This window comes from Psittacula echo, assembly GCF_963264785.1.
Source record: "Psittacula echo genome assembly, chromosome: 3".
NCBI lineage: Eukaryota > Metazoa > Chordata > Aves > Psittaciformes > Psittacidae > Psittacula > Psittacula echo.
This window is the reverse complement of record NC_137736.1, coordinates 114,459,342-114,485,361: the sequence shown is the minus strand read 5'-3', so window position 1 is coordinate 114,485,361 and position 26,020 is coordinate 114,459,342. Positions and strand designations below refer to the sequence as shown.

At 38.1% G+C, this 26,020-nt stretch overlaps 1 protein-coding gene across 1 annotated transcript in view; it reads left to right on the top strand.

The window, feature by feature from the left end:
* Positions 1–19,258, top strand: part of ARHGAP42 (Rho GTPase activating protein 42) — a gene marked incomplete at both ends in the record, with an annotated part of 156,252 nt that extends 136,994 nt beyond the window's left edge. The window contains 7 exons of the mRNA XM_080613419.1: positions 2,627–2,786; positions 5,416–5,560; positions 8,450–8,830; positions 9,691–9,847; positions 10,977–11,039; positions 18,851–18,930; positions 19,170–19,258. Coding sequence (XP_080469545.1) covers positions 2,627–2,786; positions 5,416–5,560; positions 8,450–8,830; positions 9,691–9,847; positions 10,977–11,039; positions 18,851–18,930; positions 19,170–19,258 — 1,075 coding nt within the window. The remainder of the gene's footprint in view (positions 1–2,626; positions 2,787–5,415; positions 5,561–8,449; positions 8,831–9,690; positions 9,848–10,976; positions 11,040–18,850; positions 18,931–19,169) is intronic.
* Positions 19,259–26,020: the final 6,762 nt, after the last annotated feature.

Here is a 26,020-nt window from a genome sequence, read left to right as displayed (position 1 = left end):
GTAGAACTGACTTATTTGTAGGCAGAATCAGTTACAGATAAGCATTTATTTCTTTTCCTGTCCTCTTTTTTCTTAATGTGATCTCAAATGGATTTCCAAGGAAGAGCATGCCTGCAGTATTCCCTTCTTTAACTGTTCTCTAAGTCTTGCTTATCTCATCTTTGATGTGATTCTCATTTCCAGTAAATGTAATCGTATGGTTTTATACTGAAAATTTTCATTCTTTTCTTTCCAGCGTTCAATTCATCCCTTCTTATTTCTCTGTATATAATTTGCCAGCTGGTGTTTATGCCAGCAATTCTAATGAGACTGAATTCAAAGTTAGTCTCTTGAGTGTATTAGTTGTCTTCCTTCGTAATCTTTTTCCTACCACCGTGTCAGACTTTTCAAGGAACAAATGGCAGATGAAGTGCCTCATTTTATGAAAATGGGAAAATACGGAAAAAAACCCCGAAACAAGCTAACCTCCTGTTGCTTCATTCTTTTGTTTAAAATACAGGTTCAAAATATACATCCTTTCCCTGTATTTCTTTTAACTATTCAGTTCTTTATGTATGCTTTTGTGTCTAGGTGGAAATACTGTATACCTTTTAACTATGGGTTACAAAATAAGGATAATATTTTCTTTTTTCTTGGTTTACATCTTAAGGTCTTTACCTCTCTGCCTACTTTGACTTTTGTGTCACTGTGCAAAATTAGATATAATCTAGATGATGTGGGATGTAGGTCATACTAAAACCAAACAAACAAAACAAAACCAGCAAATCCTGAAAAGCACCCTGCAGAGGTGATACTGCATGAGTATATACTCAGTCAACAGCTAGGCAGACACAGGAAGTGCGGTGTTGTTTTCACATAGGTAACTAATTTTTTATTTTTAAACCTTCCTAGTCAAATTACCTGTCTAATTTAAAGAATTTTGTGTGTGTGTGTGATTTAATAACACCATACTTTTCTAAGGTGGATAATCAGGATTCTGCAGTTTGTCAGCATCAAAAATTAACTGGTGATATATCAAAGAAAGAGATTTTGAGGAGAAAGCAACTGCACCTTAATGAATGCCTTACAGCTACCGAAAATGCATGATCGCCTTGGTGTATGTCTATTCAGTAGCCCAGCAACAGTAGGAGTAGGTCAGGGGAAACTGGCTTTCAAAATAATACATTTACAGGCATGGGGTTTTTTCTCCTTTGCAAGAAATTGAGTCTTTGAAATGCATTGTAAAAAGTCCTTTTTGGTTACAATGTTATTAAAGTCACCATTCCTTTTATTAACAAGCTACCAAATTTGTAACCAAGGAAACCCAAACACAGGACAAACACTGCTTTCTGCTTTATGCTATAAGACTATGTTTGTGTAAGAGACCTGAACAGTTACTGAGCAGCACAAAGCAGACTAACATTGCAAAGGGTTTGGGGTTTTTTTAGATTTTTCTAACAAGCCTAGAGCTGAGTAATTAAAAATTCTGTTTCCATTAAAATACTGAAGGTCTTCCCACCAGCCTTTACTCACCTAAGCCAAATATGTCTGTTACAGAGAAAACAGAAGATAAAATTTGCTCCCACCTGCTAGTTTTTATAGATATTACTGTTTCTTAATTTTAAATGGTACAAGAGTTATTTTAATTATATAGTAAATGGCAAAACAATCTCTGCTTGACAGTGATAGAAATGTGAACAAGTGCCTCAATAAGTGATTCTGTTTGGTAGCAGATTCAATATAATTAAGCATTAATGTAATTATAAAATCACTTGGCCTGATATTTCTCAGACATGAGGCAATAGGGCAGCTATGACTGGGGAATCACTGGCAGTTATTTTGAAGGATTTATGATGATACATTTTTTATTTGGCAAATCTTATTCATAAGGAGAGAAGAAGGGCACTGAGGATTGCTGATTGATGGGTTTCATTTTATTATCTGATATACTGTTGGGAAAGCTAAGTTTCTGAATTCTACGTTAAGAAAAAAAATGGCAGAAGAGGTAGAGTAAGTGAAAATGGAATGTACAGAAGTAAAAGTTTATTATATTTTAAAGCCAGAAGATGTCATTATGATCATGTAGCATAGTCTGTACCATTGAAACAGTGATATCACTGACTCCATTGATCACGTTTTCAAGATATTAATAAAGAGATGGTATTGCAATTTAAGTGTTTCAGTAACTGTTTCTTTCCTTTACTTGAAAGCTAATGCGTAGTGTTGACCTCTGTTACTACATAGTGTTTTCAGTAAACCCAACATCAAGTGTTTAAGCTCCTGCATAATCATTAGAGAGGGATAGGTGCCTACCCTAAGACTCCTAAACTTTAGATGGTCTGGATCATTCTGTAGAGACCTCCAGAGATATTTGCTTTTCCTTGTCAATTACGTCAGGAACTTACACACTTACTCCATAAAGACGTGCTCATTATCTGTTAAGTTATTGCAACATGGGAGCCTTAATGGAAATATAATTGTTGTACTACACCGTATTCCGACTGTAGTAAAAGTTTTAAAAATGTTTTTTAAAGGGGAGGCGTGAACTTGGGATCTTGTTAAAGAAGTAGCATTAACAGGGTTTTGCCTGTTGGAATTGCAGTTTAGCACAACAATTTAATTGTGTATTGTTTGTGTTCATTTAAAGGGTATCATTACACAGTCAGCAAAATCTAATGACTGTATCCAACCTTGGTGTTATCTTTGGACCAACTCTGATGAGAGCCCAAGAAGAAACCGTGGCTGCTATGATGAACATTAAGTTTCAGAATATCGTCGTTGAAATTCTGATAGAGCATTATGAAAAGGTAGAAAGACATTATCTGACTGTTTTGTGATGAAGTGGAACTAAGATCTTATTTTCATTACCATCATTAAGTTCTTAAGAATAAGAAATACAGCATTTGTAGAAAGTCATTGATAGAAAGAATACCTTCTTCCCACCCCGTGCTATGGGTCTGTATTCCTGGCAAGTCTTTTGTCACTGTGCAAGGTACAGACCCAGGGCATAATCTTCTGTGCTTTGAAGGAGTTGCTCTGAATCTTCAGTTGTTTTCTGTAGATCTCTGTGTCCTTACATCAAGAAGCAGAATGAGAAGGTCATAAGTTTGCTCCAGGCACTTCCATTTCTCTCATGCTAGCAGTGTATGAAGGTTAGCTCTGGGTAAATGGATGGATTCTCTCCCTTGAGTGCCTCAGGCCAGAGTCTTTCAGACCGTTACTGTCCTTTAGGAATACACCAACTGCACAGTAAACATCTAGTCCCTCCTAACACCATGAGACCCCAATGATCCTTCAGTTCCTCTTTTCACAAGCAGCATCAGTATGGATCCCCAGCAGAATCCCACATTTCTGTGCATTGTGTCATTTTTCCTTAGTTTAGATACTAAATAAAAAGTGAAAAAGATGAAGGAAGAAATAATGTATCTTAGGTGAGGTTTTTTATTCCTAGTTACAGGTTTTGTGCCCATCATATCTTTGTGATTTAAAAGTTTCTGAATACCCTGGAACCTTCAACCCTCTCTAGATACTCTTCTGCTTTGAAGAAAGGCACATCTGTTTATTTTATTTTCCTCAAAGAGATCAGTCACAGCTAAGGTCCATCTCAAACTCTTTCCTTTAACATTGATTAAGAACTGCTTCAGGGCTTGAGAATATCTGTGAAATATTAAACTTACTTTCAGTCACTACCATTGCAGGTACCAGCTTCACTGAAAAGTCTCTTTATTATTTTATTTTATTTTATTTTAAATTGCTTGATTTCAGAACTCAGCAGAACAGTCAAGACCTCTTTTGGTCATCAACAGAAATTCTATTTTGGGGATCTTTTGTCGATGTATATTGCCTCTCAGATGACTAACAAAACAAAGTGTAAACATTTATGTTTCTTCCATTTTACATTACTCAGCTAAGGGGTAGTTCCTGGTCAATACCAGGATCTCCTGCACTGGTTGGTCAGTAAGTACTGACAGTACTGCTTAGTGTCATCAGTTTTATTTCTTAGGGACTCCTCAAAATTGGTATGATACATATAGCCTCTTTGGCTGTAACTCCAAAATACATGTATTATGGATTTCCAGCACTGAATTTCTCTTCCAGAAGATTAAAAGCTCATTCAATACAAAGACCATGGCTGCAAAATCAAAATCACCCTTGCTCTATTTCTCTGTCTACAGACATTTTTATTTTTTTTTATTGTTATGCTACTCACTAATGCCTAATACGGTATTAATGTACTTCAAGAGCATTTCAAGCCATCCATTAAAGTATTTTCTGCCATGGAAGTGTATTTCCTTTCTTCCACTTCTGTGAATGGCATGGAGGTATCTTTTCATTGCTCACTTCATCCACTTCTGGGAGTGCCCTATTGAGAGAAGGTCCAGAAATCCTTGTAGAGATGCATGGTATTTAGCCTACAGCACTTGGTCCTGTGGAGATTGGACACTTCGTACTCTTCCTTCAGTAGCTTATTCAGGCAATCTATCTTTGTAAAACCTCATCTCCATTACACAGAATTCCACTTCCTTCCACAGAATGCCATAAGAGATTTTTAGTAGAGTTTAAAGTCTACATTAGGGTAAGTAAGAAAGATCTGAAATTAAAACCTGTAAATCTTCAGGCCGTATTTTTTGCTTTGGTCATCCTCCACAGCAGTTATATTTACAAGAAGATTTTTAGGGTCTCTGCTGCATGTGTCTTGGATATTGCAGAACAGATGATACAAATGAAAATCAAGAAAATTACTAGACCTTCTGCATTGCTCTTGCTGGCAGGCTTGTCAAATTTATCTGCAAAGAGTTCTTTAAAACCTCATGTGTACCTGTATCAGACTGCAGTAGTCAGATACCCTTAAAAAAAATAGTTATTTCTGCAGCAATGAAGCTCAAAATTGACGAGTGGTATGTAAAAGATAAAAACCAGGAGATGCTCCAAACATAAAGATGTTCCTCATCAAACTTGAATTGTTTCGCAAAATAAAGTGTTTTTCTGAAATACAAACTGAATTCTAATAAGTTATGACTATGACACATTCCTATGGCATACAAAAGCTTTCACATGAACACAGAGGAAAAAATGCAATCTTCATAATATTTGTAAAAATATATTATTTCTTGGGCAGAAGTTATAAGTGTCTGTTGTGTGCTTTCCAATTTAGACTGTTAATCACTTCTTAAGAAGGGCTATAAAATAAAACAATTTAAACAAATACTTTTACATAACTTGTATAAATTTTAAGTACAGCTCAGTATTCTGGTTTTTGGATTGTAAAATGATATTAGAGCAAAGCTTGTATTCTGTGAATGTATTCTTTTGTAATGTGTGAGACTATTACAGGATTAATTTCAGGCACAGTGGTAAGGAAAACGAATTAATAATGCAAGTGTAAGAGTACCTCTTTGTTTATGTCATTTTGTCCCTTTTTTTTAAATTATGCAGATATTTCACACTGCACCAGACCCCAATATTCCTCTGCCCCAACCTCAGCCCCGATCAGGTTCAAGAAGGACAAGAGCAATTTGTCTCTCCACAGGTCCACGTAAACCTAAAGGAAGATATACACCATGTCTCGCGGATCCTGACAGTAAGTTTGTTCTTGTTGACTGGTTATCTTCCTTTTTATGTCTTGTCCTTAACTTTCCTGAGTAATGTCCATTAGGTATTGTATTCCAATAATTATAACAGGTGGGGTTTCATCAGCTTTTTCACCTCTGTGAGTCACAGCCACACTGTTTAATGACCACATTTCTTGCTTCTCTCAGATGAGGAAGGCTGTTTGCTTTTAGGAAAGATTTGTATTGCATACAGTGTTCAAAAATCATTTAGAGTAGCCTTTGTATTCTAACCTAAATGTAGTCTGCTTGGAAACTCAAAAGTTTGCTGTACAAAGATAATCTCATTTGCTTGTAAGATGATTACTGAGAAACTGTAAATAGAATCTTTCCTCCTGTAATAAATGTAACTTAGTCAAGGTCAGGACCACTATTTGGCCTTTCTCACATGCATTAAACTGTGTTCATTGGTTCAAAACCAGCCATTGCCTAGTTGTCAAAACCACTGAAACTTAGGGAGTTTTCTGGAATCGAAAAAAAACGCTAATGTTTTTGGGAGAAACAGTATACCATATCATATGGTTTACTCTTTAACAGCAGGGAATTATGTTTATAATTAATTGCTGCTTAGAATGCTTATTCATTTTCATCTAGATGTGGCTATTAAAAAGTTTCACTTCATTCATTTTCATCTAGCGGGCCATCACGTTTTTACTTACTGGCTATACAAGTAAGAAGTATTAAAACTTTATCAAAGATTAAGTTGTTAAAAGTTCTACAATGCAACAGACTTCCAGAAAAACTTCTGAGTCCCTTGTTTCCTTATTGAGATTTACGTAAAACTGGTCCAGTAAATTAATCCACAGTTAAGGTGCATCTGTTCTTGAGGATCTGTTGTAATTGTTAATTCTGTAATGTTAGGAAATGTATCCTCAGTATACTCTTGAACAGGTGCTGCATTTCCCATGTGTTTATGTTACACAATTCCCACCAGTGAGAGTTTAAATACTAAATGAGAGCAACAGCTTCCAATGTATTGATTGCCAGTGTGAATTGCATGGGATCTTGAGTAAGAAGTTATAGAGGTAGCATGAATTACATTACCCAGAGGACAAATTGGACAAGTTTCAACTGTTTTTCACCGTGTAACTGCAGCGAGTGAATGCCAGCATAAAAAAGGGGCATTTCTGTGCAGTATTTTGCAGAGCGTATGCAAGCTCATGGCAGGGTGATTGGAACCAGATGATCTTAAGGTCCTTTCCAACCCAAACCGTTCTATAATTCTGTGATTCTTCATTCAGACGCATCCTGTGCTGGTGGCTTAACTTGAACTATGTCTTTACCAAAGAGCATTCCACTTGTGCTTTGCTTATTAGCTCAAGCTCAGCGCTTGCTTACGCAAGTTCCAGTTAAGATCTCAGTTATGCCTGGAAGGCCGAAGCAGAAGCAGAGGTATTCTAGGTATTCTCCCAGCCAAGTATCTCTAGGTGTGGGTGGAGACAGGCAAGAGAGAGCCTTGGCTTCTGGCAGGAGCAATTTCTGAACTACTAGGTGGGTTAAAGTCATAATTTAAATGAAGCACAGACATCTAACTGTATTGCAGGAAATTAGAGAATTCTGTATGGTGTAAGAAAATGAACTACAGGTTTCAAATGGTAGGGAATTATAGAAAATTATAGAAAATGCATCTGAGAAATTCAGACTTCAGCCGATCTTTCCATTTTCAAGGGCCTAATGGTCTGTAAAGGAGCAAGATGAGGAACAATCTAATCTGGAATACCAGAATTATGACTAGAAGAGGACAGAATATTTCACAGTACTGTACCAGTGTCACTACTGTTGTCAGAGCCACTCACTGTGCAAGGCACTGGTATTTCTGACCTTATCTGTAGTATTGTGAGGGATTCTGACCACTTGTTGCCAAGGATATTGTAACATTTGGAGGAAAAGCAGCTGTACATCTTATAACTACAGTGTTGTTGAAGAATACATGTTTTCTGCTTCCTGTGAAATTTGTGAAAAGTGTATCTCTTAGCTTTCGGGAAAAAATCCTACTAGAAAGCAGTGCATGACTAGAATAGACTAAATCCAGTCTTCAGAATAATTCAGCCGTCACTATATTATAGGCCAGTCCTTCCTCAGTTCTGATGCATGTTTCTACCTTTATATCATCAGCAAATTATGTTATTCCTACTTTTTTGTTGGAAAAGATTACTGGGAACAAGATCAATACAAAGATTTTTTGTGTACGTAGGTGACTTTCTCTAATACCAATCTAACTGAAGAAATTCATCAAATGTTCACTGTTCAAGTTGTAAGTAAAGGAATGAGTTGTCCTTCTGCGGGATAGATATTTCAGGGAAAGGAATGATGACTGAGAAAACAGGCTAGCTATAGACAGATTTTGGACTAGTCTTACAGAGACTGCAGAGATACTCAGCATCTTTGAACTGATCTAAAACTTAGTTCTTGTGCCTGCTGGTAATAAAGTCATGCATTTAAGACTGTAAGTATAACAACAACCACAACATTTGCCTTAGCATGGAAATCCAGCAAGATACTCACCACAAAGGTCTTGCAGCTTTGATAATATTGAATTTTCTAAGGATTATCTGTATTGCAGGCAATTCTTTTAAAATGCAAACTTCTGTGTGAGATAGTTCAGCCTGTAGCCCATTGTGTTCATCAGTTCTAAAGAAGTAGTCAGAAAAGGCAGCTCTCCCATATTAAAGATAAGAATATATTTGAAACTTAGTGTAACTAAATAGGTATTTTGTCTTGACTCATTGCCTCTAAAACCACAGATTAATGAGTTTGGTGACAAGTGAGGTACAAGCAGCTAAAGATGGCATGAGAGAAATGCACATTATTAGAAAATGTAACTTATTTTTCTCTCTCTCCCACCCCTCACTCCTCCCTAGGTGACTCCTACAGCAGTAGCCCAGACAGCACTCCCATGGGCAGCATTGAATCTCTCTCTTCTCACTCCTCTGAGCAGAACAGCACCACCAAATGCACGCCCTCGCAGCCCAGGGAGAAATCAGGAGGGATTCCATGGATTGCCTCTCCTGCTTCTTCTAATGGCCAGAAGAGTTCAGGCCTCTGGACTACAAGTCCGGAATCCTCATCAAAGGAGGATGCAACCAAAACAGATGTGGAGTCAGACTGCCAAAGTATAGCTTCTGTCACTGGACCAGAGAATGCCTCTCCACCAACAGACCTGACCAAAAAGAGTTCTTGCAGTCTCTCTGGGCTGAAAAGGTCTTCAGCATCTTCCCTTAGATCAATTCCATCAGCTGAAGGTAATTTCCGAGGTCTTTTAGGATAATCTTGCCCAGGGAGGTTGTGAATGCTCCATCCTTGGCGGTGTTCAAGGCCAGCTTGGATGAGGCCTTGGGTGGCATGGTTTAGTGTGGGGTGTCCCTGCCCATGGCAGGGGGGTTGGAACTAGATGATCTTGAGGTCCTTTCCAACCCTAGCTATTCTATGATTCTATCTGTGTTTACTGTGATGCATCAGAAAACAAGAGCTGCATCTGAAAGCAGCAGTTAATTAATTGCATTAATTAGCCTTTTTTTGTATTTTTTTTTCATTTTTGTGGTATGTTCTTTCAGTTTTCAAACTGTTTCTGAGATATTTCGATTGTTTGTTATCTGTACTGTTCAAACATCTTAAAAGATACCAGCATTTCTCAGAATTTAGAGTCCTCTCCTCATCTAGACCATCTTGTAAGGAGATTGCTGGTGTATAAAAAGAGTTGGTAGCTATGGTCTGTCACTGTGTCAAAGGAATGAATCCTTGCAATGATTGATACTGTTCAAAGCTAGTATTTAAATTTAAAAGCACCAGGCTTAACATATCTAGTAAATAACAGTTTTGTCACACGTTGTTGGTGTGCCTGTTTGTTTGTTTGAACTTTATGTCTGAAACCCTTTTATATATTTTAATGTCATTTCTTCATTCTTACTGTTATTGCTTTTCCTCCCGCTTTCTATCTGAAAGGGTGTTTCTTCTCTCTTAGTAAATACTTTCTCTACCTATTTTGACTTTTACATAAAAGAAACAAATAACAACAACAAAAACTTTGTTTTGCATGTTACACGTGTTACGAAACAACTTCAAATTACCTTTAATATTCCGTTTATTTTGTTGTTTTCTTTAGGTAACAAAAGCTGCAGTGGATCTGTACAGAGTTTATCTTCAGCAGATACCAAAGATACACCAAAGGCTCTATCAAACCCTGATTTGCCTCCCAAAGTGTGCAGGAGAGCAAGATTAGATACTGCATCAAGTAATGGTTATCAAAGACCAGGATCTGTGTAAGTCATCAAGGCCCTTTGGAAATTTGTCTTGTTACAGTATTGTCTACTATAAAGTGATTCCAGAGAGGTACATAAGTAGTTAAAGAAACATCCATGAATACTTGGATTTTAATATTTCTGTATGTGTGAAATTTTTATCTAGCTTCATTAAACTGTAAACAAAGGAGGCACTGCACAAAATCTTTTGAAGTGAGTTAAAAGACTCCCATTGACTCATTAAACTAGAGATAAGATCTATAATGAAGAAACATATCTTTGTAAAGTTATTAGTTTTATTATGTCTGGTTCTTCTGAAATGTAATGTTTAAAGGAATATAAATGCTATTTACTGTCCATGCTGTAATGTGAAGAAGATCATTGGATTTTATTTAAGTCCAAAATTGGAGAAAGGGGAAAAAAAAAAACAAACCCAAACTCCTGCTCTGAAATTTCTTCAGTTGCTGCATATTAAGTAGCTGATTTCTAACAGGGCTTTTGTTTTGGTTTGATGTTGGGAGGACGGTAGTTTTAAGCAAAATTTGGTCTGTTGACATTTGAGTTAGCAATGTTCCTCAGTGCTGTTAGCACAGACTTAAAAGTCAGAAAATCTTTACTGTAATCTTGACTTTGACCCAGAATATCTTTCCTCATGAACAAGTGATTTCCAGATGTGCAGAGCACCAAGAAATTCCCCAAATACTGCAGGGCTCTATTCAATCTCTTCAGTTTTTTAAACTGGAAGGGTTCGCTGTAGTCATTTCACAGTCTGCTGTGCCTTAAACAGAAAGTCCTGCGCAGCTTAGAGTTCCAGCGTGATAGTGACAGACTGTCAGTAAAAGCATTTTCAATATATCTATTGGCCATCTGTGAATATTATTTTAAATATAGGGTATTGAGATTTCCCTTCCTGACTCAGAAGGCACTGGAGCATGTGGAAGTTGGTGGCCCCAATTACATTATGTCCTTAAGAATGCTGCTCAATAGGGACTTAAATCCAGCTTTTGAATTTCCTCAGTTTCTCTAAGTGAATAATTGAAGCAATTAAAAAAAAAAAAGTGCCTGTGTCTTTAGATGGTTAAAAGTGAACCTAGTCTGTGTATTTAATCAATGGGTGAAGTATAAAGTAAGGTGGTATTTTTATTTTCAGAGTGGCTGCAAGAGCACAGTTGTTCGAAAGTGCTGGTTCACTTAAGCAGGTTTCTTCAGGACGGTAAGTGCTTCAAACTGTGTAACAATTTGTAAAATGCTTTCTGTTTTGCTAGCTTAAAGATTTAAGTAGATATATTGGAGATTTGTTCTGTGTCTTTTGGACAGCATCATGTGGCATGTGAATTTTTTGCAATTTATTAAACTCATCCTTTCTCCAGAAGCAAGCTAAATCTAATAGAGAATAACAGCCAGTCTGGCAGTTCTGTCACCTGAGGGAACTGCAGTAAGAGATGCTCAGGGTATTGATCTGCTTAAGGACACTGCTATAACAGTAAATTAACAGGATTTAAATTAGAATGCTGTACATATTCTATACAGCTGTTCATATATACATGCTTTCAGCAGAGTAGCAAGCATGTTACTTTATGGTAATTTGCTTATACAGGCAGGTCTTGAATAACAGCTTCTTTAGAAAGTTCAAGATTAACTTGATGAGGATTTTTGTCCTTGCCATCACACCTTCCAGTGTATCTGTCTGGAGAAACTGTGGCCTTTTCTTCTTGACAGTGCACAGCAGGAATTACTTACATTTTTCCTTTTTACAATTGTTGCATTTATTTGGTGGATTTGATTCATTCTTATTATTCAATGAATTCAGAATAATCTGAGAAGTGTTCATCTAGGAAGCAGTGTCTTCCTAGATATGTTACTAACCCCCTTACTATTAATAGACTAAAGCAGATAATCAAGTAACTGTATGTGGAAAAAAGTCTATCTCTTTTTTTTTCACTGTCCCTGCATTTCAAGTTCTTTGAGACAGAACATGTGTTTTTGTGCATCACTTTACTCACTGATAGCAGGATCTTACTGGAACTGTCAAGCAAACTGGGGGGAGGTGGGGAGGAAGTCAAACCATTAATCCAGAAGTCATAATCTAAAATAGCACAGCTGTAAAGGGAAGTGCCAGTATATGCTGAGACTTGTGGCAGTGGAATATAGCTGTTCTCTGTGACAGATCTATCAGAGGAAAGAAAGAGAAAGCTAGCCTACAAAGGCTCACTGATTTTGTGTGAGAAAAGCAGCTTACAGGAATTAAGGCTGTTCTTGTTTTGTGTAGTACTTGAACAGTAAGGTGACCAAAAAAGAGAGTGTCAGGAGAGGAAAAAGGTAGGAAAAGTGCAGGGCAGTTATCTAAGGAAATATAAATTAAGAGACTGGAAAGTTCTTAAGGCAGTGCCCTAAGCCAAGAGTGATGACTGCTTCACCAGTCCTGCATAATTTCACCTTTCTACTCTTATTTTTGTATTACTCCCTTCTTGTAAACTCTTCCCTGTTGCTGCCTCAGAGCCTGTGCCACCTGTATCTATATATAAAAAGCATGTAAGAAGCAAAAATCTGACAAAAAATGTAGCAGTTTGATAATGGGCATGGAGAGCAAATAACAAAGCCGAAAACGCTGAAAGGCTTAATAGCTCCTCTGCTTCAGATTTCCTAAGAAGGCAGAAGAGCAACAGTAACAAGGGGAATGGAAAATGAGAGGTGAGCAGGCAAAATGAGGAAGAAATAAGAGGTAGCTCAGCTGTTCTTACAGTGCTGCTAAAGTCTGAGTACATTTTTGCAATTTAAAGCCAGCTTTTGTTTACCTCTCATGCATATTATGAACACGAAGGCTGATTTAAAACCTTAGGATAGTTATATTTTTAGCTCTGAAGTATGTAGAGATCATGGTAATTAAATCTTGATCCACTCAGTAGAAGGCTGTTTGTGGTCGTAACTCTACTACCTAATGAGTATATGCTGAGCAGAGCATAAGACAAACTATTTTTAAGCTGTCTGGTTTGATACCAGGAATACTCAAGTCAAGACGGTATTGAACTCTGTGCAGGAATAATTTACCCTGCTAAAGTAACTAGTTTTGAATTTTAAGCTACTGCTTACTTATATATTACAGTATCTAAGTAGCTTCATTTGTATTTGAAGCATCTGTTGCCTCTTGTGGTTGTTTGTACAGTCAACAGATGGAAACTACCTCAGTCTCACATGTTTTTATGTGTTCCAGCAAATAATTTTGCACTTGATGCTTTACCACCACTGTGGCCCAATGTTACTTAATTCCTTCTTCCAAGAGGTCTTTGCAACCCTGCTTCCTGACTTTGTACAATGCAACATCTCTTGAGTGTGTGTCCCCTTTTTCTTTTTTAATGCTTGGACATTATTTGACCTGACTGTTTTCTCTCCTTGTATGCATGAGTACGTGCCTCCATAGCGCTACCAGTTTGAACAGATTTCTTTTAATCAAAAAGAGAATGAGAGGCCATAGTACATATTTTAGGATTGGACAGGGAATACCAAAATGTTAAGCCCTGTCCAGCCTGTGCTCTCTTTTTCCAGTTGCAGTTGCTTTGACTTCTCAGTCTTCCCATTCCTTCCGTCCTGACTTCAAGTTTGTTATTCATCCATCTTCCTCACTGTTGTATTAAGCTAGTGTGTACACTAAGGCCAATCCTTATTGCTAATCTAGCATGCACTTGAAAGACACAAAGGAGTTTTGTTACCACTTTCACAAATATTGCAGTAGATAACAGTCTTAGTGAAGTCTTGAGGTCTCTATTGCAGCTTTTGTACAAAATGCACCAACACATAATCCCTGACTATGTTTTCTTAACTTTGATTCAGAGGTACACAGAAAGTCAAGTCTTCTGAAGTGAGAAACTGCATTATACGAAGAGGAATTTTCATGAGAAAAGAATACATAAAAAAATGGAATTGATGACAGTGAGGGGAGTTGATGACAGTAAACAGCTCTAGCTTGGAAGCAGGATCTCTAAGCTCAATGGGTTGGGACATTAATAGGAGTAGGCTGACAGTATGAAGCCTTCTAGACTCGTGCTCCCCTCCCAGCCATATGATTAAATATGCTTTCCCAGTCATTCTTCTGGTTTCATTTTCATGCTATATTTTGCCTTGTCCAGACCAGACCAGACCAGTGTTTTCTACTCACTCAAGCTTGGCTGTAAGTCTGCTGTCTCCAGGACTCTATAAACCTTTCTTCTTCCTGTAGAGTACTATTAACTGATAAGTCTTTTAAGAGAAGGATTCATGTGTTTTCTCTCAGTCATTCCTTTTCTGGCTTCTTTGTCTTGCAAGACTGAAAACCTATTTGGGCAGGAGCATAGTTTTAAAACTTATTTATAACTTCTAAAGTTATTGTTGCTGTTGTTTTCGTTGTTGGAATTATTATTGTTGTTGTTGCTGTTATTGTTATTATTAAAAGAGCCTCAGGTGTTGTTGACTGCATGTAGACAAGCAAAATAATTTATGATCTGATCCTTCGGCTGCTAGGATAAGTCTATCATTATGGGCTCAAAAAAAAATGTAATAAAAAGTAGGAAGAGGTAAAATGCATTTTTCTCATCTGGAGTCTTATTCAGTAAAGTCTTGGAAAGAAGGAACTTCTAGGAAATGTGGTTACCATTTTCTGAAGTTGTTTTTTTTCTCTCTGCACTGAACAACATGAATCACACTTTTCTCAGATTGTTAGCGTCCTATTAAGAGAACCATAATAAATGATGGTGATGTTGTCACATGCTTTTTCAGAAACAGCCTTGTTTGCAGGGAGGACAGCACTAATACTGGAAGTAAGAATGTCCATTTTGATAATCGCACATGCAAAAAAGATATGCCCAAGAACCTGCAACCCATTTTCAAGGTTAATGCTTCTAGCTGGGTAGGGTTGAAGTAATAAGTATTATGAAAACCTAAGTAATCAAGTCAAGTGTGGAGGCAATAACCAGGAGCTTGAAAATTGCTGGAGAATTATGTGTAAATATTCTTAGAAGCTGTCTCTCGTTACCCTATCATACACAGTTTGTAGATAACATTGAGATGTAATTATTCTATATCAGGAGCAAGGTAATGGGAAAGGATCTTGTAATTCATGAGCTTCTGAGAAACTGACATCTTTGTACATGTGTTTGTGTATCTGTCTAAATATCAAATGCTGGGAAGCTTTTTCTTTCTAGAACTGATCAAGGCAGAGTCCATCTTTTCTTACCTTTTTTTTACTTTTAAGGTAAACATACTTGGATCGGGTAAAATTGGAAGAGTTTAGTAGACATAAGAGAATATAGGATAAAATGGCATTTATTTTTTTAACTTTTTCTAAGGGCACTAAAAGCAAAATGTCATATTTCAAGAATAACTTCAATAATTCTGGCTTACATTTAAATATTGCTGTTCTGTTTTATTACTGCCTTAAATGTCTTTTGTCACAGTATTATTCAGATGTCCCATTCTTAACATGGGAAACTGGCTTGATAGTTATGCCACTAAGTAATGAAGCTCTACACATTGATCAGGTTCAAAATCATCCCTGTTCTTTAGTAAATTCATTACCAATTACCTTATATTTATTGCAACTGTACTCATTGTTAACAGTTACTCTGTGTTTTTATATGTATAAAATACACGATTAGGCCACACAGGTGTATTGGGTTTGCATGGGAAGGTTTTGGTAGCAGTGGGGCTACAGGGGCTGCTTCTGTGAGAAGCTGCTAGAAGCTTCTTCATGTCTGATAGAGCCAATGCCAGCCGGATCCAAGATGGATCCACCACTGGGCAAGGCTGAACCCATCAGTGACAGTGGTAGCGCCTCTGGGATAACGTAGTTAAGAAGGAGGAAAAACCGCTGTGCAACAGCAGCCAGAAGAGAGTGAGAATATGTGAGAGAAACATCCTTGCAGACACCAGCGTGCAGGAGGAGGAGGAGGTGCTGCAGATGCTGGAGCAGAGATTGCCATGCAGCCCATGGTGATGCAAGCTGTGCCCCTGCAGGATGCGGAGGTCCACAGTGGACCAGATATCCACCTGCAGCCTGGATAGAGCCCCATGCCAGAGCAGGGGAATGCCCAAAGGAGGCTGTGACTGCGTGAGAAGCCCATGCTGAAGCAGGCTTTTGGCAGGACTTGTGGCCCCGTGGGGAGAGGATCCCACATGGAGCAGGTTTGTTGCAGGACTTGTGATCCTGCAGGGGACCCAACTGGAGCAGCCTGTTCTTGAAGGACTGCACCCCATGGAAGGGACCACACTGGAGCAGCCTGTTCTTGAAGGACTGCAGCCCATGGAAGGGACCCATGCTGGAGCAGTTCATGAAGAACTGCAGCCCATGGGAGGGACTCGCATTGGATAGGTTCATGGAGGACTATCTCCTATGGGAGGAATCCCACGCTGGAGGCGGGGAAGTGTGTGAGGAGTCCTCCCCTGAGAAGGAAGGAGCAGCAGAGACAACGTGTGATGAACTGTCCACAGCCCCCATTCCCTATCCCCCTGCACCACTCAGGGAAGGAGAAGTTGAGCCCAGGAAGAAGGAAGGGGTGGGAGGAAGGTGTATTTAAGATTTGGTTTTAGTTCTCATTACCCTACTTTGATTTCATTGATAATAAATTAAACTAATTTCCCCAAGTCGTGCCTGTTTCTTGCCCATGATAGCAACTGGTGACTGATCTCTCCCTGCCCTTATCTCAACCCACAAGCCTTTCATCATGTTTTTCTCTCCCCTGTCCTGTTGAGGAGGGCAGTGATAGGCTTTGGTGTCCAGCCAGGGTCAACCCACCGCAACAGAAAATAGCTGTTTTTCCCGTCTGGATCAGTATAATCAGAACACCTGTAGAGTTCTTTGTTGTATTGACTTTGAGGAAAAATGATCCTGAGATTAAAGTATTCAATTCTAGCTTATAGGTTACTTTTGGTAAAGCCATCTAATCTCCCTCTGTATATTTTGGTATATATTATATAGATTATTATGTATAAATATGTATGTATTATTTTCACACTTGTCGACTGTAGATGGCAAATTCTTCCTAACAGTAGGCACAAAGGAGTTGTCTTGGAAAAATGCTGCACAGAGCAGCCTACAGCAGCCAGAAAGCAAGCTAACATTTAAGTGAAGTAGACATATAGGAGTCGAGTGCTCATGTTGTTCTGCTTAGCAGTGGAGATGTATCCAGAATGACAGCACTAAGAGTTAGAAATTATTTTCAGCATCCTGAGAATAAGGTACCCTTGGATACTGTGAGCACAACTCAAAATTCTTGACCTCCTCTGGAAATCTCAGCCTGAGAGAATAGCGCTTGATGAGTCAGTTGCTCACTTAGGATGAAGGCAAAACATGCCATTTGGTCTAGTCATAAATGAGCTTCAGAGAAACATAAGAAAAGCTTCTTCTTCAGAGGGAGAAAACATTTCTGGAAAGCTCACACATACAAACTTTGGAATATGTCCAGACACTTTCACACACTTTTAAAGATCTAATGAAGATAATGATGATGTGCTAGTACTGATTGGGACCAGGGAATGAGGCCAGGGTAGAGGGATGCTTTCTGCTCCCTTTAGGAAATCCATCCCTGCTTAACCTCCCCAGGGAGGCATGGAACTCTGAAAGTGAAGTGCCATGGCCCCATCAGTGATACACAAAATAAAATAGACTTCTTATGCTAATGATTGTGATGTGGCAGTGTTACTAATCTAATTTATGACTGTTATCTTACTATTTTGGGAGGAAAGGCAAAACAGATTACATTTCTCTTGCATATATACATTCTCAAAAAGTATGCAAAAACTACTGAACTTCACCACAGGTCACGTATTGGGTCATTGAGATAAATCCTGTCTGGAAGCTAAGCTGAATCAGTAACTCCCCAGCATGTCGTACAAAGGTGAAATAATCAACAAGTTCATCTTCACTTGGTATAATGTGGGCTTCCAGTAAGTTTAAAGAAACTCAGAAAAAACTCATGGAACAGGAAAAGAATGCTTTGAGTTTATAAATTGAAATCAAGGTATTAGGTAAAGCTCAGGAACTCTAAATTTTCATCTTCATGGTCAGTCCCTCATTTTGTATTTTGCAGAATAATAGTACTAGAAACCGTATCAAGAGATGACCTAATCTGTCCTTCTTCTCTGGGATAGAATGATTATATATCTAACTTTTATCTATATCTGTGTAGTGCCACTTTGTTTTCTTAATGAATTTTTAGTAATAAGAATTCTTCAATTCAGGAATTCTCCAGTGCTTGGCACTTCCAGTGCTTCATTGTTCTAACCAATAGAGGAGTCTTCCAGCTACAGATTAAGAGGCATAAACTTTACTGTCTACATGTAGGTATCTTCATGTCAGGTATTATTTATTTGTGGAAAGTTTCTCCACAGGCCGTGGAACCTGGTGAGCCATTTGTTGCACTCAAATACGTGTCTGCCATAGCAGAAGCTAGGCCTGGGGTGTCCATGGAGCTAGACATGTAGTTTACTTAAAGACTTCTAAATTCAGGTGTCTGAAGCTGAAACCCACTGAAACCAAGCCACTCAATTTAAATCTCTCTTGCTGCATTTTAAAGCTGTTTGAGTCCTTTTTGCAGACAGCCTGGAGAATGGATTGCTCCTTTTTGTCTCATATTTATCTTCTATGTATGATTTTCTTCTGTAGACTGATGAACTATATTTTGTCACAAGTCACTTTTAAATGGTCTCCAGGCAGTCCATCACTTGCTTCAAGCAATATGCTCAGTTCAGTACTCATTTGAGTTACAACTTCAACTAGAATGAATGAATAATTTGAAAAGTTATAAATCATATTTTTGCTTAAAATTCTAAGTAGGATGTTTGTCTCTTTTCTGCAATAACATGTTTGTTAACCCCAGTAAGCTTGGAGTTAGTTTCTGCTATGATTCTATTCCTCTGACCTACTGTCTAACCAGTCATTACCATCCTGCATTTGTGCAACTGATTTTTCCTACACTTCCCTCGGTTTAGTTTAATTTCTTTATATGCTTTTCTTGTTATCTCATTTATTGCAAGCCCGCATTTTTTTTCTTTCAGACAAGCAAAAGCCATGTATTCCTGTAAGGCTGAACATAGTCATGAGCTGTCTTTCCCACAGGGGGCAATATTTTCTAATGGTAAGAGAAGTTTTACATGGTCTTTATTATGTAAAAAAAAAAAAAAGTAATATATAAAAACTGAACTGTATCCATAAAATGAGAGTGTAATTCCATTTTCAGTTCTAAGTTTTTGCTCTGATTTTTCAATTTCTCTTAAATAAATACTATCTAAATAAATCTGTGAACTAAGTATAGGATTGTTTAGCAGCATAAATTAATTGTAAATATGGTTTTTTTGTCTGGCTGTTTTTCTGCAGTGTATCCATCAGTGGAACCAGGCTGGTTAAAAGCAACTTACGAAGGCAAAACAGGGCTCGTTCCTGAGAATTATGTTGTCTTCCTCTAGTAAACTTTAGTGGACAGCAATATCTTCATGGTATCCATGGTAACAAAAAATAAGCACTATGATTTATATCTGACACAGATATGGGATCAGCCCGTTAGCTGAGTGGTAGATCTTCTTCAGAACAATGTAGCTGCAAGTTACACAGCTCCCTATCAACGGAACAGAATGTAATGAAACAGTTAACAGTTTCTGTACTGAAGACGGTACTCTGTTTAAATAACTTCCATTGTTTGCAAAAGGTTGTTCTGTTCTTCTTTTATGGGTAAGGAACACTAGAGCAAAAAAAGTTGCTATTTGGCGGCAGACTTTCAGGTCCTAGGATGTTGCTCACAGAAGTGTGAAATTTAGAGGCGATGCAGTCTGTGACATTTCTTGCAATCTGTGGGGTTTTATTATGGAAAATTGTATTTTTTTTTCCATAATGTGAGTTATGCTTCTATTGTGATCTGAATTCTCTCTTAGAAAACTTAATTCTAAAATTAGTCCTAATCATTTCAAATAAGAAGCTAATTTTCCATAAATCAGAAGTTTGAGCTTCTGTTAGTCACTGAGATTACAATAAGGTATAGAATTTATACAACTGATAATAAAATCAGTTTATATACTGCCTGAGCAGAAAATGCTGATTCAAAATGTGATATTTTTAATGAATGCTTCGTTCAAATGCTTCTTAGATTTATTCCCTTCTTTCTGTATTGGTATACATAATAATAACTTTTATTTCTATGATATCCATCATCTGGAGATATTCTCATCATCTCTCAGCACAACATCTGTAGAAAACAAGGAGATGCTGACTCTGGAGTGACTGGTAGTCATGTGAAGTGAGCAGTGAAAAACAGCAATATGTTTTGAAACCAGAGATAAACTGTAGCTGAGTCCTTTTTCAACTTTTTCCATTGCAAATAAGACAAATGGCCTGTGAAGTATCTAATTTTATAAGCTATGAATGCTGAAATCTCCATCTAGCAATAAAAGTATTTAGTATTATTTCTCCCAACTTCTGCCAAACTGTTTGACAAAGATTTCTCCCCTTTGATGGAATAAAAAACTCAAACCAAACTAAAAAAAAAAACCCACCAAAACTACAAGCAGCTTTCTCAGTCATGAGCATCTTTCTTGCACATCTTGAGGGAAAACATGTACTGCTACTTGGCTACATACCATGCCTGACTGAAAAGCAAGATATTTAAGCTCCATATTAGTAACTCTTCAGAATTAGTGCTAAACCTCTGTTGAGACTAAAACCATCAGTAATCTTTCTGTAGACTTTTTCTTGTTTAAGTTAGAAAATCTTTTTTTTTTCCCTTTTTTTTTTCTTTTTATTTTTTCTTTTTTTCTTTTTTTTTCCCCCCATCTTGAACATATCAGAACCTTCTTCAGTTGTATGTAGTGTGTAGTTTCTGTAGGGCTGTTCTGTGTTGGAATTCACATGGGTGGCAAAAGCCTGCAGGATCCTTCTCCTCGCTAATTAAAGTGGTGATCAGAGAAGGAGAGAGGCTGGAAGAGCATCCTCCCAGGAGTCTAGCATTTTTTTTCTCAGAGGGGGATTCTGGACAAGGCTGACTGCAGGCAGTTGAGGACAGACCCCTGGAATTAGTGACTGAGTGATCTGGGTTCTTTCTTCACTCTGAACAGTTTCATTAAGTCCCAAGTCATGTTTCACTTCACCTTAAGACGAGACTGTGTTCAGTGCATTGTGATCAAGGGTTGTTCCAGCCATTGTCACAGGCAGTGAAGGCAGACGTGTGCTCATCTAATTTCCCCCGAGCAGATGTGAAAGGAAGCGAAGGTCTTTTCTCACCAGATTGAGCCTTTCTTAGTCTTAAGGCAAGCCAAGTTTTCTTAGTGTAAGCTGTGCCTGAAACTGATATTGCCCTGAGATCATCGGCATGTTTTTGGTTGCAGTTTTGCTTTATTTCACAATCCAAAAATTGCAGGCTGTCAAAAGGCTTCCCTCTGGTGAACTCCCCAGGAGAAGGGCTGCTGAAGGCAAAAGCAGCAGAGAGGGAGGCAGAGCTTTGAGCATACATCTCACCCAGGCGGAGAAATGCAGTGGTTTAGGGAAGAATCCCAACTCCTATCTATTCCACCAGGGCCAGTGTCAAACTGACCTCTGTTGAACATCCTCTGATGACCTCTTATACCTCTTGGGAGCAGTTAAATGTTGTGAAATTCTTGAGGAACGGTGAAATAGAAAATGTTTGCTGTTGCATTGCTTTAGCCTGATTTAAAAAGCAGGGGGAAACTAACCTTAGGTCATCTCACAGCCTGTGTGTATTTCTGCCTACTTTTCAATATCGTATTTTGAAGCCAGCTGATCTGAGGACTCAAAGATGCCAAGTTCATTAAAAACTTTGTAAAAATGCGAAGTTCAGTTACAGATTAACTACTGTACCGGCTGAGGGAAAGGATGTAGAAAGACCTGGAGGAATCCCTGTGGAAGTGTTTTGTATGTTCCCATGCATTCATCTCACATTAGACACAAAATTGAATTGCAGAAGTCAACTTCATAAAAACTGGATGCCATTCATTCTGCTGCTTACAAAACATCTGTATTTTCCTCTGTAAGACACTACACTGTTTCAAGCCCTTCTGAACAAGCCATGATGATCACATAAATAATTTTGAAGTAACTTAGCTTTAAACTGGCATTTCGATCTGAAAAAGGTTATGCCCCTTCTTAATCACAGTTAACCACTCACTGTCAATGAGTAGGAATTTCTTCTTTTTTAGTATTTTATGGGTTTTTTTTTTTCCTGTTTTCTGCAGTACATAACAAGCACTTTCTGTGTAATCTCACTGCTGGGTTGTGGATGCTCCAGTTCTTCTTTGACTTTCTAAGAGAGAGTTCATCTCTACAAGAAGCTGTACATTTAACTGGAAAGTTAATTACTACGTACTCAGAGACTGAAATGGGGAGAGCGCAACACCAAAAGCTTATTTAATGATGATACTCTCGGGCCTGACCAAAAATCCCTTCTGATAATGGCAAAGGAATGGAAATCTATGTAACATTTAAATGAAGATACAGTATCTTGATAGTGCCATACCAGAAAATTAGGCAAGCTGAACTAAATTAGTTCATAGTACTGATTTACTGGGTTTTATGAAAGTCAAATTCACTTTACCAGCAAAGGTTACACAATTTTTCAATTATTATTATCCTTCCTAAAAAGATGCAGCGGTTTTTGTCCAAATATCACTGTAGAACTCAAGGTAGATGACACGTTGTGATTGCTGTTTGTCCTGTGGAAGTAACCTCTGTACCCACAACTTATGTAATTAGCCATGTTTTTATTTTGTTAAACCTTTTGATGCATGTTGCAGCACAACATGAATCAAATTAATAGTGTGAAGGACTGATATATTGTATGATAAATATGTAAAGTATAATAATATTTTATATTCACACTTTTTATTAAGGATGATAAAGATGGCAAAATATTTTTTGTGTAATCCCTATGAGTTCAGTATTAAAATGTCCTTGCCATATTTTGGCATTTAGAGTTATATGTAACAAAACTCTTTAAATTAAACCATAGCTATCACTTACATCCCTAACTAATCTGTATAGTTCATTGTTCAATTATTTCTGTAAAAAACAAATGCACAGATTTACTGACCAGCGCTGTTCTATGATAGTAATAGTAACTTATTTTCCTTTCCTATGTTTGCTGTTGCTAATCTTTATTCTTTGCCTATAATTGGATTGAATTGTAATGTGCCTTTAGGAAAGACATGTTTGGAGAGGAAAAGTTGCAAAATTCAGCAGTTCAGAACAATAATGCAAAACAAAAAAAGAAAAAGCATTGTATGGCAGCAATTGGATTTTTTTGTTACATTTCTCCACTGGTTTATTTTCTACATAATAAGATTGCATCAGAATAAATAATGAAACTAAAAAGCATTTTGTTCTTTGTACTTCTTTTCCTAAGGCAGCAGTTTGTGCAATTTTGGATTGAGCAGCAAGAAGAGAAATCCCAGTAGGGGATCAGGTCCTCTGAACTGGGGTGGACCTTCTCCACTGACAGAAACTCTCAAAGCTCTAGTGAAGTCAAAGACAGACCTTTAACCATTTATAGTGAGGGTTTGCTGGCCAGAATCCCCCAGGAAGTAAATGGCAGATTCTGTTAATGAGGTAATATATGATATGGCTTGGCATTACTCTTTTTTTCAGCAGAGTGCCCTATATAAATTACTCATCACACCATCTAGAGATGAAGCTATAGGCAGTGTTCAGCCTCACTGTTTGTGGTCATACAGCCCTGACAGCTGCAGCCCTTCCAGTTACTGCTCATGCTAAAATCAGACTGTTAATCAGCCTCTTTCAGTACAAGTTGGGAGGTCTGTTTTTGGATAAGATTTTTCATGGGCTTTGGGCGTTTGCTTCATTTTGCTTTAATACGGTGCTTGGTATCCAAACAGCTACTAATTCACTGCTGTAATTCAGTCACTGAAGATTATAGCATTGTTTTTCTTGTCCTGTATGTGGCAGTATTTAATAAGCCATTGGATTACCCTTGTTAATTTTAAATATAGAGAATGGTGCTTGTGTCTCAGCTGAAAGCTACTCTGCATCTGAGCTTTTTGTGAGTGTTTTATTAGGAATTATTGTTAAAATTCTGACTCGAAAGATAGCAGCATGATCTCAGCACTGTTTTTGTTACAGCAAAGGGCAAAGCAGCTGAACAGGGCACATGGATAGTTTCAGTTTTCAATCATATTTATGATAATTTTGGAGGTATTAGAGTTTATAGGGATTACTTTAGATAGTATATGGTATTTTAATAGGAAAGTATATGCAATCAATAGCTATATATATTTAATAAAGTCCTACTAAATTATGTTATTGAACTCTCTGTTTATTTTGTAGTGTGATTTCAGTAATTATCTGCACTCTGTATATAGCTACATGTAAATAACTGGTATGATGTGCATAAGCTGACTTGCAGACATAATTTGATGCTGTACTTTACACTGTATTTCCAAAATTTGAAAGAAAAAAAAAAAAACAAACCAAAACCTGATTTTCAAAATAAAAACCTTTCTGCACAAAGTGGTTTATTTAGTATTTTTATAGACTTGGGCTCTAATGCAGCCTGGTTCTTTCTTCCAAATAATAACACTTCTGTTCTATTTTCCTGCATTTTTGAGTGGTGTTTCACCCATGAGGATGCTTTACATAGAGGACATTGCTCCTTATGTTCAGCAATTGGCATGTGTACAAGTACTGAACAGTAGTATGTCATCTGCTGTCCTGGTCATATGGAACTCTCCAAAGATGTGGCTTTTGAGGGAAAAGAAAATGACAACTTTGGATGTTAGGTCACAAGCAGAACAACCCCGGTATATCAAAACATGATGCCTTTGCATCTGAAAATTAGCGGGTGGCTGGCTCACAGAGGGGGACTTGGTGACCTGATTCCAGCAGCACTGCCTGTGAGGGAAGCATCATGAATTGCAGTGGTTTCTCCAAGTTTCTCCAAGTTTTCCTTGCATCCCTTTCCCAGTGTTTCTCCAAGGCTTTTCGCCTCAGGGATGTGCAGCTTTTCGGGCCCTCAGGAGGGAGTTATTTCCATCGTTGGCTGTGCCAGAGGCAGGAGGAGCTGTGAGGTGGCACCTTCCTCTTGAAGGGTCTCCAAAACCACAAGAGGCTTTTATACCCCTGAACCAATCAGGTTTTATTATGATATTAACTAAAAGTAGCTTTTTTAAACCAGAAGATGAAACACCAGCCACCTGATAAACCCTTTCCCTGTGTGGCCAGCCTTGAACAGTGCACAAAACTGCTGCATCGGACCAGGGAAGACAGATCCTGCTCCCGCACGCCTGGCTGCCCTGCCCTGGGCACACAGGGTCACACAGGTAGATCTGTCAGCCTGCGCCTGTACCATGTCAGCCAGCACCGTGACAGCTCCGTATGTGGCTGGCATGAGTTATGGCTTGAGTCACCTCGGCTCCTGTCAAGGACCATGAAAGCAAGCATGGTAAGAGCTGCCGCAGATGCCCAGCTCTGCATACTGAGCAGGGATAGAGAAAACAGAAGAATATGTGCATTTTGATAGTTCACTAAAAATGATAGCCCATTTTTTGTTAAAAATCTGAAATAAAATTGTTGTTTTTTCTATTAGTTTTCTGCTCTTTCCCATGGGGATGCAGGCTCCTTGGCTTTCAGATCCTCTACAGGAGTGAATACAGACTAGTTTGGGGTCTAGACTAAGCCCTAAAATAGATCTCATCACTCATTCTCCCACTGTCTATAGGGCCATTTTATTTGGCATCATGGAATAACTAAGATTTTTCTCTCTTTCTGGGAAACAAATGTTCCAGCTTGCTATATCTTGACATTTCAGTGAGCATTTAAATGTAAGACAAATTCCTGTTAAATTAACACAGCATTACCTTGTTATCACCAAATTGAAAACTCCCAAAGGATGAAACACCTGTTTCTTACCAGAAAGAGTCAAGTCAGATTTCATTATCTGGTTGCATTAAGTCACCTTATAGTGACTTAAGTCTCATGTGTTTGAAAAAACAGATCTGCTCTGCAGGCTTTTATGACTTGGTAAGTGTACAACATGCGCTGTTAAGCAGGTGAGTTGTGGAATAGCCGTGGTACAAAATGGGCACTTGGCTGAGGGAAAGCAGGATGGGAGTGGGGGGATGCTGCCACGCCAGCCCTGCCTCCCGTGGAGCCATGTGCTCTACAGAACAGGAATTCCAGTGACCCAAGGAAATGATGCAGGTGTAGACTGAGCA